Raw genomic sequence first — 15566 nt, 5'->3', positions numbered from 1 at the left:
ACCAGGGGCTCTACACATGACCTCGAGCATTGACAACATTGTTTGTGTACACATAGTTTACTAAAAAGAAAGGTTTTGAACAACTCACTTTAGCAGTTGTTTTTTCCGGTCGCGGCCATCTTGCCAGTCAAAAAATGTCGATCTCCGAATGCAATGTAACAGGGAGGAGAGTAAAGATGGAAAGCTCCTCAAGCTTAGTTCTGTATAAATGCACGGATAATTTGTTGTTTTGTCGTTAGTGAAACACAATATTGACCTTGTAGTTGAAAAAGGAGCCTCATATAAGAATGACATTTCCTCCTATGGAGTCCGTTCATTTGCAATCAGAGATCAACTGTTTTTGACTGGCAAGATGGCGGAGAGCGGAAACAACAACTGCTAAAGTGAGTTGTTAGAACTAGAGTAAACTGTGTACACAAACAATGTTCTCAATGCTCGAGTTCATGTGTAGAGCCCCTGGTGATACTTTGAGCAAAGTTTCATGTTGTGTCGAGCCTTCTTAGTGTTTTAAAAATAGCGAATTTGATGCGATCATAGTAGTGCCCCTAGCACTCCCATTCAAAAGGCCATTTGACCGAAAACGAGAATACGGTAAATCTTAAAAGTGGCGCTTCTGTCCTAATTATGCTTTTAAACTAAAGTTTGACTCGGGTATATTCACAAAAAGACCCTAGGTTGCATTTTGGCGAGAGTTACGCTTTAACTTCAAGTAGTGCACATGGTTTAGCATAAACAAAAAAAAAGCAGAGAAGAGCGATAACTGCCTCCTTGATTACCACAAGAGTTGGCATCACAACCAAGAAAGCACAGCTTGAGGTGCATTAACGGGAATAAAAGCACAGTTGGAGGGTGTCTGTGATCAATCAGACTGCCTGGCTGAAATTACCCATGAAGTGGTCGACATATTATTAAAACCCTATTATGGGCACATCACACAGGTGGGGCTTATGCGTGCAGAGCGCTGGTCGTAAAAACGCAAAATTACTGCCAAATGTGGGCTGCACTTAATCTATTTCAATATGCCTTCCAGTGTCTGCAGCTCACCAATCCTCTCCATTTATAATCTACCTATTCATTGTGATCAGGTCATAAGCAAGCTCGGTTGTTGTTTTTCTACAATGAGGAATCACTGGTGTTCCCAGGCCTGCTGGGAAATGTAGTCCTTTCAATGCCGGGCTAGGCAATTATGTGCCATGGAGGGTTTTGTTTTTGTGGAGTTTCATAAAAAGCACCAGATTTGCGCCAGATTTGAGTCAGATTAGCACACATTCATCTGTACTTTGCACACAATTTGTCCGTCGTTACTCCAGCATCCATCCTGGGTCTGCTCAAGCAGAGTTGTCTCTAAACTAAAGGCAAGCACCCAAAGCACATCAGCTGGCCCAAGTAAATGTGAAGTTCTTCCTACTATAGACTGCTGAGCCCCTTATTAGAAAAATTATAGAACATGGACAACACAATCCTTTCCAGAAAACACTCATACATGTTGAAGGGAAACGGGAAGCAAGGACAAACAGTAAGGTTACTGTTGTGAGAAATTCAAGACAGACACTCTAGCTGTGTCCTTGAACCAGACACTACACTCACAAAATCACACAAAAGGGGGAAACGACAAAAGGAACTGGAATAGATTATTTAAAATCTCACAAAAAAGCAAGTCAGGTGTATTGATTATCGTTAGATTTCTGCTACTTTCCAGGAAGAAGAGACATCTGACACCGTGTCTTTTCATTATTACTGGTAGTTAGAGAGACTGGATGAGCTGTGTGCCAAGTGACCCAACACAACTAACAGTTTGCTCTAAAGTCTCCAACTATATTGAAATCTATTCAGAAAGTGAAATACAAATTCTACAAACTGTTAGGGTCTTAGTAGCAACTTTATTTTTCTTCTAATGTGCGTCTTGGTGGCAACTTTAAAATTGATACTTTCTTTAAAAAACATATTAAGACTAAGTTATGTTTTTGAGTTCTTAAATGACAGATGTCTGAACACCAAATTTGCATTTCCGGGCTCTAGGGATAGTGCCAAGATAGGAGCTAGTCCAAATCCAGGAATCAAATGTTCTTTTAGACACCTGTGGGTGACTTAGCTGACGCTACGTCAGCAAAGAAGGATGATAATGTGGTAAACTGTGGGATGCGGCTTGTTTCAATGATGCAAAAAGACGTGAATATGTGCATACGTAATGATTAGACTTGTGCTAAAACATCTGCAGACTTTGTTACAAGATGACCAGTTGGATCGCTAACACGGTAGAAACAGTAGCTGTTCAGAATGCAGATGGCCATAATACGTTGCGTTATAAATGTCTGTCTCTGCACACCATCCAGTTACAGAATCTAATATCCCTTGGCACACAGAAATGAACTCTGCTACTTCTACTGTAGTTTGGCATCACAACCAGTGCTTAATATTGTATCACATGGCACAGAGGGAATTTCTGGTATGAACATTTTGGAAATAAAGTACTGTAAAGCATGTGTAAGAGCAGAACGATTTTACGAGCTATATATCAACAAACTGGATTCTGTTTCCAGTTTCGACACTTTGAGTCTGGCGTGACACTTTCTCCTTCTTGCTTCTGCCAAAACAGCCCTCAGGCATTAAGGGGTTTTAAATTATGAGGGAAGAATTGCGTGCTGCCAGGAAAATTACTGCTTTTGTTTCTCTCAAAGACCATTAGTTGGGATGGTCGGGCTGGTTAATTCATCCCAGCCCTGCCCATGTCAGTGCATTTAGCAACAAATACACAGAAAGGTGGACGTGGACAGATTAGGTGGTTTGCAGCTGGTAGAGTGATGACTCCTGAAATAGTCTGGACCACGGGTCACTGTGTTAGACTCTGGTTCTCCTCCTCACAGATGCTCCTCATGCCTCTAGCCAAACAGCTATAAATCCCACTATACTTCCACCTCTGGCTCTCTGTGACATTTCATTTACGTCACAGGATGCAGTTTATTCCCCAGAGAGGTGAGCACACCTGGGACACAGCGGGATGGACGTGCAGAGACTAGAGCAACAACAAGCTCCAAATCTGCTATATTAGATATCTTTTTCAATGAGAATCTGAACATCTTTTTGACACGTTCTTAGTAAAATTGTTTGTGTTTTTGAACTTATCGCTGAGCTATTTGACTACATCTGGTACCAATCTATCAATTTAGTCATGAAGGGAAAAAGGTCATTTAAAAGTTTGAGAATTGATTAATTGTTCAGACCCGGATATACCGAGGCAACATAACACTCCCAGCACTACTTTGTTATCGAGTTCTGATGTGGAAGTAGTATTAGTAGTAAAAGTCTCAATCATTTTTCCGCACAATGTATTCACTCTACATATTTATTACATTTGGGAGCATAAACAAGCAATATAGTGCCTAAAATACTATGACCAACGAAATGGTTTAAGCTACATCTAAGCTTTTTATTTTTAAGGTGTTTTGAGACAAAAACGATCCCCGTCCACACGAGAGTTTTAACAGCAGAACTAAACCCTGTCCATATTAACCCGTTTGACAACGCATATCACATGACCATTCACATACACTGGGCATGCGTGTGCCGGTGTAAACAGGAGGCAGATTGTCTGATGTTACTTTGCGGTTGAAAATTATGGATGTATAAGTTGAAAATACAGAAAATACTTTGGAGAAAGAACAACAATGGCGAAAAGTAAGACCAGGGATTTATTTGCTTGGACTGACGAGGTGGAACTGTTACTGAACGGTATGTAAGCCTACCTAACCGATAAGACAGACTTGATGTGCGTCGTCATTTCCAAAAGGTCTCCGTGTGCCTGTCCAGACAACAAAGCAACCCCTTATTTTTCAAAACAAAACGGGGTCAGCAGTGTTTCCAAATGTCTCTGTTTCAGGGGCTCGGCAACACTGCAGTATTGTGGACGCAAGGTGTAAACTTAGCAAAAGATATTCGTTTTTAAACCAAAACGCCGTAGTGTAGATTTAGCCTTAGTTGCATAGTCATGTCGTATGCGACATGACACATTAAGTTGGAGCGCTTCCAACACTTTACCAGTTTAATAATCAGTGCAAGGAATGAGATGTAGTAATTCTAAAGATTATGGAAGTCTGGTGAATTTTTCTAATATTGATATCTTGACATGCCTCTAATATTTTCCCTTCACAAAAACACCATACATCAAGAACTAGCAGGGCAGGCCGGACATGAGTCACAAGCTGAAAGCAATTGCAAGACTTGATTCATAAAGTCAAAAAGCTTTGAGAAAGTGCTGGCCCTCTGGTTAAGATGACGGCAAAATCTATCAGAATCTCTCTCTTTACAAGAAGGATTTCAGGGGCTTCAGTGCTCTCTGGAAGGTGTTTACACAGATGGGATTTTTACAAGGGGGCAATTCAGGCAGATAACGCCAGTGCTGTTCAAGGTAGAATGAAAGGTCACAGCCTCAGTTCACACCTGTGTTCCTGTGCCAGGAATAAGAAGCGCTTATCCTGCTTTTTAAACCAGCTAGAGGTGAAGCTCAGGTCATTTCAGGTCATTGCAGGAGTCAGCCTTTATCCTTCTGCTGACAAAAACTGAAGCGTTTGGCTTGCGAGGTAATGGTGAAATAGAAAAAAAAAAACAAGGAAAAATGGTAACATAATGTCCCTTTTAAACAATGCAGTGTCTGTCTGAGCCATGCAGAGGGCAGCATGTCTCTCCATGTTTTGACCACTATTGGACGTCTGTGATGTCCATAATTACACATAGGTATCTGAGGGGGGGTTTTGAAGCCAGGTGCATTTGGTCTGGCTGTATCATTCTAGGAAGCAGTACACACTTGAAGCAAAGGACAAGAGGGCAGGGTGGTTGGCAAAGTTAATATAGGTAATCTGTGACCAGGAAAGACTTTGCAGCGAGGTAACCAATTATGTTCATTCAAGCAGAGCTTGAAAGTCATGCTTGCATTAGCTAATCAGCTATGTAAATGCATCACAGCAAAATCTAACTGGATAACGATTTTCAATAAATGTCAAGTTCCTTGACATAAGGGTCTATGGCTAACACAAAGGTTTTGACCATCCAAGCTAAAAGAGGTCTTCCATGTATTTCCACTGCTTCTTTTAAGGTCAATCAATCCTGTAGGCCAGTCAGTTTGACAGTAAGAAAGCTGGAATGAAGCAAAAAGATGCATCATTCATGCAGGTTCCATGTAAATTTGATCAGCAGCATTGTGTAGCTGTGCACACGAATACACACATCAAATACAAATACACAGGACCAATATTTTCAATATTATAGATGAGATAAGAAGCAAAAGTATGTAAGTTAGTAGAATGCAAGTCTTGCACACAGTAATCATCAGTTTTATGTGTGATCCTCTGAAAGTGATGACTGACTGTCCACACATTCAAAAGTCTCCCTTCCTTCATAGTGAATTACTCAAATGTAGTTACTCAAAAATGCATTATAATCACTTTGATTCCGATGTAGGAGTCAGATGTCACCATTATCAAATGATTCACATTGGAATTAATTTCTAAAAACTGGATAAACTTTTTGTCTTGTGTCTTACAGAATCAACATATCGTCATCAAGCCAACATTGACGATGAGGTTGTCACCATGGATATCCTGGACACTGCAGGGCAGGTGAGACAAATGATCCCTAACCCTAATCCAAACCTGTGTCCACATTTGTATTCGGGAAGTCAAAACAGAAACAAAGACTTGAGTTCTCTTACACAATCTTCAACTCAGCTCTGATTATAACTCGAACCCTGAATCAACTCTAACCCTTAGTCAACTCTGACTCACTTTTTTGGTCCATCCCATTTGGGATTAAAAACATAGCTATCAAAAGGTATGTTCCAGTAACACATGCACAAAACCAAAAGAAAAACACATAACATTATATGTACCTCTACAAACTTTCAAACATATCAGTAATATTTTAAATAAATTGTGACCAGTGATGTCAGTAACGCGTTACTTAGTAACTTTTTTCAGTAACGAGTAATCTAACGCGTTAAGTCACGTATGCGACAAGTTACGTTTTCAGTATGAGGACAGGTCACGTTTTCAGCATGTGGACAGTTCACTTGTACCACGCAGCGTCACAAACGTAAACAACAGCGCGTTTTCTAGCTGGAAATACAGTCACTATTTTGAGTTTGTGTCAGCTAAAGACGGCAATATTAAGGTTCGTTGTACACTCTGTGCTGGTGGCGACAAAGTGCTATCTAGCTACAAAAACACTACGTCAAATTTGAAGAAACATTTGGAGTCGCAGCACTGCAGTCAAACTTACAGAGCAAGTCCCACCAGGTGGTGCGAAGCAGAGAGCAGGAGGTCCCCCATCACCCAAACAACAAAAGCTGGACTTCGATGCAAAACCAGTAAGTGGGGGAGAGTTGAAGAAGTTGATCAGGCAGTATGTTGTAGCGGAAATGCTGCCCTTAACACGGTTGACTCGCTCTCTTTCGTGCCATAATAAACAAGATCCCTACTACTAGCAATGCCGAGCTGCCTCACAGTAAACCGGTTGTCATTTTTATGTTGAGGCTGTAGGGGGGTTGTCGGCAGTTGTTGAATGTAACTAATAAAGTAACTTGTAATCTAACTTTGTTACTTTTAAAATCAAGTAATCTGTAAAGTAACTAAGTTACTTTACAAATCAAGTAATCTGTAAAGTAACTAAGTTACTTTTTCAAAGTAACTGTGGCAACACTGATTGTGACACCCTATAGCAGAAAAAAAGGAATCTTGATAAAAGGCCTTTTCCCCTCTTCTTCCAGACTTTCTCCAAGTAACTGCTTACTTCTATAACAGCAAAGTATTATGTGGTTCCCAGTCAAAAGAATGGAAAACAAAATTAAGAGTTTAACTTTTATATTTCTGACAATATTATGTGACCTTTGTCACATAATATTGGCTTTGACATTAATGTATGTAATTGGTTTAAGAACTACCTATCAGAGAGACAACAATCTGTTAAATTGGGAAGCTTCAAATATGGAATTTTTAACAGAAGGTGTTCCACAGGGCTTAATCTTAGGTCCAGTTCTTTTCACCATTTATATCAATAATATCATTTCATCTTTGGTAAACCGTCATGCCCATCTGTACGCAGATAACAGTGCTGTAGAATGTTGCTGATTCTGTTCATCTAGCAATTGAAAACTTACAGCGTTCCTTTAATATTCTGAAAGAAGCTCTTAAAGACCTAAGACTTGTACTAAACGCTAATAAAAACAAAGTGTATGCTATTTTCCAGAGCCACTGATTATATTAACCTTAATATTTCCACTTTGAGTGAGAAAGTCACAGAATATAAATATGTTGGCATCTGGATTGATAAAAAGCTCTCTTTCAAATTTTACATCGATATTCTAGTGTGCCGACTCAGGCAAAAAGTCAGCTATTTTTACAGAAATAAAAGCATCTTCCTCATGTTTTGTAGAAAAAGGGTTGTAGAAGCTATTTTCATGTCAGTCTATAAAATTGTATTTTATATGAAAGTGTTGGGTGGTCTTCTCTTCAAGAGAGACGTGATACTTACTGGTATCTCTATCTATAAGGCCCTTGTTGGAAAAATGCCATTTTACCTTACAGAACTTCTCCGTTACTCAGAGGGACATTATCAGACTCGCTCTACTGACTGGCTTTTGCTTCATGTTCCACAAGCTCGGACTGAACTTGGAAAAGTCTCCTGGAACAAACTACAGCACTTTCTTAAAATCAACTCACTTGTGCCTTTCGGACTATTTAGAAATCTGGTTTTAAACCTGCAAACTTCTACTTGCTTTACATAATTGTACTTTGTTTTGTATCCGTATTATCCTAAATTTATTTAATTTTTTCAATTCAGAAAGGTTTTAAAGTTGTATTGTCTTTTTATCTTTCTCATGATGGTGTATTCTTTTTTGTTTTGTCTTAGTAATTATTCGATGACATTACAAATGAGGGCCGCCCCTCAATGATCTTTCAAATTTAAATAAAGGTTGAATGAATGAATGAATACATGTTGACCTTGCCTTTTCTTACAGACGTTGACACTTTTGAAAATACTTTTCAAAGAGTTGTTTGAGTGTTTGTAGGACTGGATATGAACCTGAATGGCACTATAAGATGGCCATTTCCTGCAATCTGGCAAAAACATTGCAGGGACTTGGCCATGAGGGAGAGCTTGCGCAAGTCCTCGGGCTGAAGATAAATATGCTGCACTGCTGCGTAGGTGTTCTGCTGGCGGCTGATTTCCCCTGCGACACTTCAGCCAAGTCATCTCTCTCTCATTATATTGTGGTCTATTTTCAGCTGGCATTAGGATGAGGTCTGAATGTTTCCAGACACGGCTTCGTTGGATGTCAGGCCTCTCCCAACTCTGATTGTATCAAAGCATTGTGCTAACTCATGATTTGTGGAGGTGGAGTCTTCTTTGTAGCTAATAAATTCCAGGTTCAAAAGTCGGTCAGGTATACAAACGTCAAACTTTCTTGTCTGCCCTCTTGAGGGATGTGGTATTTTTTTAAGCTTCCTCTAACAATAATTACGAGATCAGGATCTGTGTGCCTCCCTCCAGTCAGGTTATGATTTAAAGTCTGCCAGATGACCAGTTAAGTCCTGTTATAACCAGAGGGACTGTTTCTGCTTTAAAATTATCAAATTACGAGCACATACCTGAATGTTCACTTTCCTCAGAAGGATGCAGAATTCGTTTCTGGCTTATCCAGGTCAGGGAGAGAGCAAAAAGAAAGTAAGGAAAGTTAGGAATTGGAGGCAAATGCTTCTCCATAAAGAAATTAGATGTGTTACATACGCGAACATGGCTTAAAACTGCCAAGACTGAATATTTTTATGAAAGATGAAGTGTGCAGGGACTGAAAATGGCTTCAAACGTCGTCTGACTGGTTTCAAAAAGGTTAGGAGTCACACAATGTAAAGGAATAGTTCTATATTTTGGGAAGTTCACTTATGTGCCAAGAGTTAGATGAGAAGATGCATACCACTCTTATTCTGTATGGCAAATATAAAGCTACAGCTAGCTGCCAGTTAGCTTAGCACAAGGATGGGAAATGGGGAAACCGGTAGCCTGACTCTGCCCAAAGATCAAATCCAGCATCTTAAAGCTTACCAATTAACATGTTATACTTTTTTTTTTTTTTTATCTTTTTTTTTCGTTTTTACCTCAACAAATGTCTTGTATAAACAAGTTGTGGTTTTACAGTGGAAGTCAATGTTCCCAGGCAACAAATAGTCTGGTATAACCCCATCTTTTTCAATTTTGTACGGATTAAACAAATGAAATATTTATATACACATACATACATTATTTAGTGAATTTTAGAGGTGCCGGTAGGCAGATTTTATAATCTTTGGACAGATCCAGGCTAACCGTTTCTCTCGGGTTCCAGTCTTTATGCTAAGCTAAGTGGCTGTAGCCATAAGCGGAAATCGCGGGGGGGTCAGGACCCACCCCATGTTAGGGTTGTCCCCATCTAAAAATATTATTAAAAATATGCTGTGTATTGTAAATAACATATACTTTAAATAATTGTGTAAGTAGCAAAACAATAAACGCACAAAATGTGTTTTAAGTTTAGAAACATTTTGAGTCCCCCCTCCCTTGCATCACAGTGGTTTGGTCCACTGCCTGCTTTCCTCCTTTACTGTAGGTTACCTCTTACACACAGACGTCCAGTGGGACTCGTAGAAGAGAACAAAGTTTTAAATCGCTTCAGTAATTATTTAACTAAGTGTTTATTCACTTTAAACATCGGATGAAGCAATTCTCCCGAATACAGATAATGCAGTCATTAATAAATTACTGTAGTCATGAAATTTACGCCCATGGCTGTAGCTTTATATTTAGCATACAGATATGAGAGCAGTATGGATGTTATATAATTCGCTGCAAGTGAATTTACCAAAATATCAAATGAATCCTTTGAGAATCTTCAAAATTGGAGTTACAATTAGTAACACAATTCTTTGTCTTAATCTCAGGAAGACATCCAGCAGAAGGAGGGGCACGTGCGTTGGGGTGACGGATTTGTCATTGTGTACGACATCACAGACCGGGGAAGCTTTGAGGAGGTGGCCCCACTCCGAAATCTCCTGGAGGAGGTGAAGAAACCGAAAAATGTGCCTTTGGTCCTTGTGGGCAACAAGTCCGATCTGGACCATGTCCGGCAGGTCGGCACAGAGGAAGGCGAGCGGCTGGCAGCTGAAATGGCATGCGCCTTCTACGAATGTTCAGCATGTGCCAATGAGGGTGGCACTGTGGCAGAGGCTTTCCATGAGCTATGTCGCGAGGTGAGGCGCCGCAAGGCCATGCAGGGCAAGGCCAGACGTCGCAGCTCCACCACACACGTCAAACAGGCCATCAACAAGATGCTGACCAAGATCAGCAGCTAGGGAAGAGCCACACTACGGTCTGATGACACAATAAATGTACATTTCTTCTCATGTAAATGTTTTAAGCAATTTTTGGCTCTGAAATGGACGCTATGTGACAGATTTAATGTGGAATGTGTTCTTTACTTATACATTTTTCACCAGAAAAATAAAAAAGGTCCCAAGTGCAATCCCTATTCCCTCTGAAAGAGGTAAATCATGTCGGGACTTCAGCATGGGAGCCTTAACGGATGATTTCTCGTCCAAACGTTTGAGCTCATTTGAATCAAAATAATCCTGTATACTGGTGAGATAGGAGATGCTTCAGGATCATACATGATCCTGAGGTTTTTATCCTCTCATCTAACTCTTTAAAAAAATCAATAAATAAGCCACATGGCAGTCTGAAAATGATGCATGCAAGCCATCCTATTTAGCATGCAAAGGATCCAAGGATTTATTGACGTTGAACAAGAAAATTCGTAGTTTCCTCTCTGTATCTTGTCTGTAGGAGGATATTGTGATGTGCTTCGGCCCACATGCGTGTTCTGTCAGCAGTGGTCAAAGAAAAATGAGATCAGAGAAACGCTATTATGTAAAAGTAGATCCACTGTCGTTAACTCATGTCAACCCTAGAAAAATCCCCGTAGCCGTTAATGCCTGTCCTTCAGACAAACCTTGTAACAAAGTCCACTATGTTCTGTTGACATTAAATGTTCTGCAGTGCACTCCCTGCGTTTGTCCACAACATGTGTACTCAAGGTATTTTTCTCAAGGAACCAAAGCACAGGTTCAGAACATGTCAAGGCTAGGGATGTACCGATCCGTTACGGACATCAGGCTGATTCTGACTCAGACAGCTGGATCGGGTATCAGTGACAATGGGGCCGAGCTATTTAATTCCACGTTTACAGTATATACATTATTTTTTGGAATTTTATTTCCTGTTTAAGTTTTCAAACAATTTGTTGCTGCATTTAAAAATGTTGTACACTTCAATTGGAATTCCTGTTGATTTTGAAGATTTACTAAGTTGCTGGTGCACCATTTATTTTAATAAATTACATTTCAAGTTACATTTTGTTTTACAAAGTTAGGAAAGCAATGTTTAAGTCAAGCCTGATGTTGACTTACACATAAAAGAATGATCCCAGTCACTTCCGTACAGAGAGGCGTACAGTTTATTAATTAAAAACCAGTATCGGATGGGTACTCGGTATCGGCCGATAACCAGCCCAGGTATCGAAACTGAAAAGTCAAATCGGTGCATCCCTAGTCAGGGCTAATGATTCCTACAAAAGGGAAGCAGTCACGGTTTATCCCAACATGTCACATTCCAAGGATGTTCCCGTCCTCCCTGTTATTTTAATACTGTAAACTACAGTATGTATGATATTGCCTCAAGCAATGCTGTGTGTACAGAACCTAAATGGCATCTACAGTAGAAGATACTGTAATTGTTGAAGTGGAATGTTTTTTTTCTTCTTTATGTATGTATGATCAAAACAACCAGCTGTGCACTTGAAATTAAAAATAGATATATCTCACCAGTCTTCCTCTTAATGACTCCATACGTTTGTTTGACATCAATGTAAATGTCATCGCTGGGTGCATGATGTTCTACAGAAGCCCTTAGTGGTGTACTAAGTTTCAATTAATAAACACTGTGATTGATATGGACGCCTTCAGTCAGACCATCAAATGTCACATGTACATAGTGACAGTCTCCAAACGAGCAGAGCAGTGACGGTTTAACATATAAGTTTATGTCCACCTCCTGAAGCTCAGAGAGCCAGGAGGATAGCTGAATGAGGTGAAAAAATAGGGACAATGCTGGGAGGGAGTAGCCTATTTCACAAAGAGATTCAACAATACTGCCATAAAGAAAAAAAAAAAAACATGTATTTGCACATGTATTCCTGTTTACAACCATTTATATAATGTACAGTATGAAGACATTACCAATGTGTATGGGATCTGACAAAAAAGGTAACGCTTAAAATGTATTATTGCGTCGCCAAAAGGTGCAGTGGAAATGTTTGGATGCCCCTAAATTATGTGCCGGTGCACCTAAATGAAAAAATTAGGAGCACCAGTGCAACCAATTTAAAAGGATGGCCTGGAGCCCTGCAGCATTATTTTGGCCAATACGGATTTAAAAAAAAAATAAATAAACCTTAATTTTTATTGCCTTGAAGCCTGTAAGTAAAACCTATTCCATCTAATATTCTTACTTTCCCATTTAGTAGCCAAGAAAATTAAACAGTTACCCACTTCTAGCACAGTACTGTATTAGAAAAGGAAACCTCCCACTCAATTATCCTGTTATTTAGAATAGATTGCTGACTCAGGGAGAGGACACAAAAACTAAAAATGCTTTCTTTAGTTTGGGTGAAGCAGAAAGGAGTGGCCCAGCTTTCTGGCAAATAATTACTAGAGGCAAAAATCCCATAATAACCAGGGAGAGGAGCCACAGTGCTCCTCCTCATCCTGACCAGTTGGAGACTATAAAAGGACAATTGTAGTTGTTCCTCCCCTACTACTACAATATGAATTCTGACTGTCTAAAGATGTTTTGAACCCAGTTGTGCTCCCCTTTCAGTTCCAAACAGCACAAATTAAAGTTAGTTATGTCATCACCATAAAAACAAGGCGATAGTCTTGCTGTGTGTGTGACACAGCAAGACTATCACCTTGTTTATAAAGAAGAATGGATGTGGTGAGATTGTTGCATTTTTACTTCTGACACTAAGCTCCCATTACCCTCCAGCTGTTTTGAAGGCTGCTGGAGTTTTGACCTTCCGCTGTATCAGCCAAAGGGTCATACTCCAGATTTGATGCCCCAGGTGGCCAAAAGTCTCTGTAGACGTTGTGTGCTGTGCAAGAACATGGCAGTGTGCATACAGACACGCATCATTTCTCAACGGCATTAATGGAAATAACCAGACATAACATTTATCAGACAAAAGAAATTGAGCAAGCTTTTTGTGGTGGACAGAAACAATGTGGTGAATGCATTCCCCCACTATTTTACGTGTTTTCTATGATTAAGTTAAAAACAATGATGGTATTAATTAATTTTTTTGGCAGCAAAACAAGCTAAAAACACAACATTGACATACAGTATTATCCCCTTATAAAGTTGACATGGAGAACGTATTTGTAAACAGTTAAAAAACGTATACTAGGGATGCTAATTTAGATTTGTTTTTCTGCCCAATAGTTGACCCTCGTTAACTCATCATTAACCAAACACAAAGTTTGGGTTGTAAAACTAAAATATTGAGCCGAAAGATGCTAAAACCGTAGCGCTGTTAAGCCGAAGGGAAGTGCAGAGCCGGGTGATAATTCTCTGTGGATACATCCATACAAGCAACCCCTTTTCACATTAAAACCTAGTCATTTAACCATCTTTACTATCAATATATCGATAAGTGCAGGTTTAATAAACCTTTTTAGATTAAATGATCATATATGAAAAAAGTTACTTGGATATAACTCCAGCTCTATGTGCATGGCCTCCAATGCAGGGTTTTCCCGGCTTATAAGTGTTTTTGCACACCGCCTAAGCATATGAACGTAAAAACAATGTGGAGAGCATTTGGACAACGAGCAGACTTATTATACATTAATGGGGCCGACGCACGGGGCGGGCATCCACTCGTTGTCTTCGGCACACACATGTGAAACAGTGTCACAGCCACACACACGCAATCATGCATGTTGCACACACAGCAGCTACTGCAGTCGTCATGTTAGCAAGCGTGCGGCGGAGAGACATATTGAAAGAGAAAGGGGAAAAAAGAGAGGGAGGTGCGTTTGTCGACGAGTATGAAGTAGCAGAAACATTATAGCTGTGAACGTAGCAGCACATTCTGTGTACAGTTCATGTGTCGCTAACGGTGAATAAATGCTACAACTCCTCAAGAAGCAATACACGTTACCGTGTCTTCCTTGCTACCTCTAAGTGTAGGGGTTAGACACGGAGCTAGCAAAAACTTCAGCACAGACTCACTTTAAGGTGGACCAGCTATTCTCATTTTAGTGACAAAACTGCTCCCAAGTTTTGCCTTAGTAAACTCTCCCTCGCTGCAACCACTAAACTGGATGCAAATATTTACGTGATGACATCACTAATATACAAATGAGCGTATGACATCATTTGCACCCAAGCGCTCTAAAAACCCAGATTGATAAACCATTGCAGATAAAATGGTCACGCTGTCTTGCTATGGTTGGAGAGAGGTATTTCAAGTTATTGTCCGTCAGATTTTCATCTAGCTAACTGTCTAGAAAGTACCTATCAAAAAGTAAGTTCAAACAATGGTGATTGAGCATATGACCCACTGATGAAAGTGCTTGTATTTGCTGCTTTGTCAAGTAATACAATCTGACTTTCTGTGGCGACTTTCCCGCCCTAAATTCAACATTACATCTTAGAGCCAAAGCTGCCGCTAGAAACAACTCAACTCAAATCTTACGGACTACAATTTTAAGATGCAGGAGAAGGGATGAGGTAAAGAAGGGAAGAGGTTGGTGTGTGTATCGTCTCCTCAATTTCCTGTCATGCTGTGATGCTCTGAAACTTGGTGCAAAGTGGGGTCGAGAGTTCAAGGCAGTGTGGGCCCACTCGTCGATCTCCATCGCTCTGAAGAAAGACAGACACGTGGTGGCTTTGTTGGAAAGTGCAGCTGCAATGGCTAAGGGGAATGAGCGGGAGAAGCACCAAGGATTGATCCCACACAGCTCTCATTTCCAACAGGGTCTTTGCTTCTGGGTAGATGTGACGCAGGCACTGCCAGGCATGTAAACGTATGACTGCAACTTGCTGGGTTTTGAGTTCAGCTCTCATCTCCAACATCAATACGGAAGGTAGATGGGAGGAAGGGACAGTCAGAGACCAAATGGGGGGCACTAACCGTGGAAGCAGAAGGAGAAAAAGACACTTTTTGACTTCTTGGTGAAACTTCACAGTAGGCCGGGGCAGAAATGTTTCCATCCTGCCTGCGATTTGGCTCTCTGTGCATCACTATGGTTTAGACTTGTGGATGATATTTCTGTAGGTGGCATTTTCAAAATCAAATACAATTGAATCCCCTGCTGCCTCTTGACTGGTTATTTACTCCAAAACAGACACAAACAGCGGACGTGGAAGTGTAAGATTGTCTGCATATCCACGACAGATATGTTCACAACTGTTTTGTTGGTGGG

The 15566-nt window shown here is 40.3% G+C and overlaps 1 protein-coding gene across 5 annotated transcripts in view; it reads left to right on the top strand.

Annotated features, from left to right (window-relative positions):
* rerg (RAS-like, estrogen-regulated, growth inhibitor) overlaps positions 1-11902 on the top strand; it is a 48476-nt gene extending 36574 nt beyond the window's left edge. For 4 of the 5 annotated variants that reach the window (XM_035996181.1, XM_031306345.2, XM_031306347.2 and 1 more), the window contains exons 4-5: positions 5539-5612; positions 9966-11900. In XM_035996181.1, coding sequence (XP_035852074.1) covers positions 5539-5612; positions 9966-10376 — 485 coding nt within the window. In that variant the 3' untranslated portion in view covers positions 10377-11900. Of the gene's footprint in view, positions 1-5538; positions 5613-9965 lie in introns of all 5 variants that reach the window. The other variant, XM_031306346.2, reaches the window with a different exon arrangement.
* Positions 11903-15566: the final 3664 nt, after the last annotated feature.

The sequence above is a fragment of the Sander lucioperca genome, chromosome 20 (assembly GCF_008315115.2).
Source record: "Sander lucioperca isolate FBNREF2018 chromosome 20, SLUC_FBN_1.2, whole genome shotgun sequence".
Taxonomy (NCBI): domain Eukaryota; kingdom Metazoa; phylum Chordata; class Actinopteri; order Perciformes; family Percidae; genus Sander; species Sander lucioperca.
The sequence above is the reverse complement of the archived record's forward strand: the minus strand, read 5'-3'. Positions and strand labels throughout refer to the sequence as shown.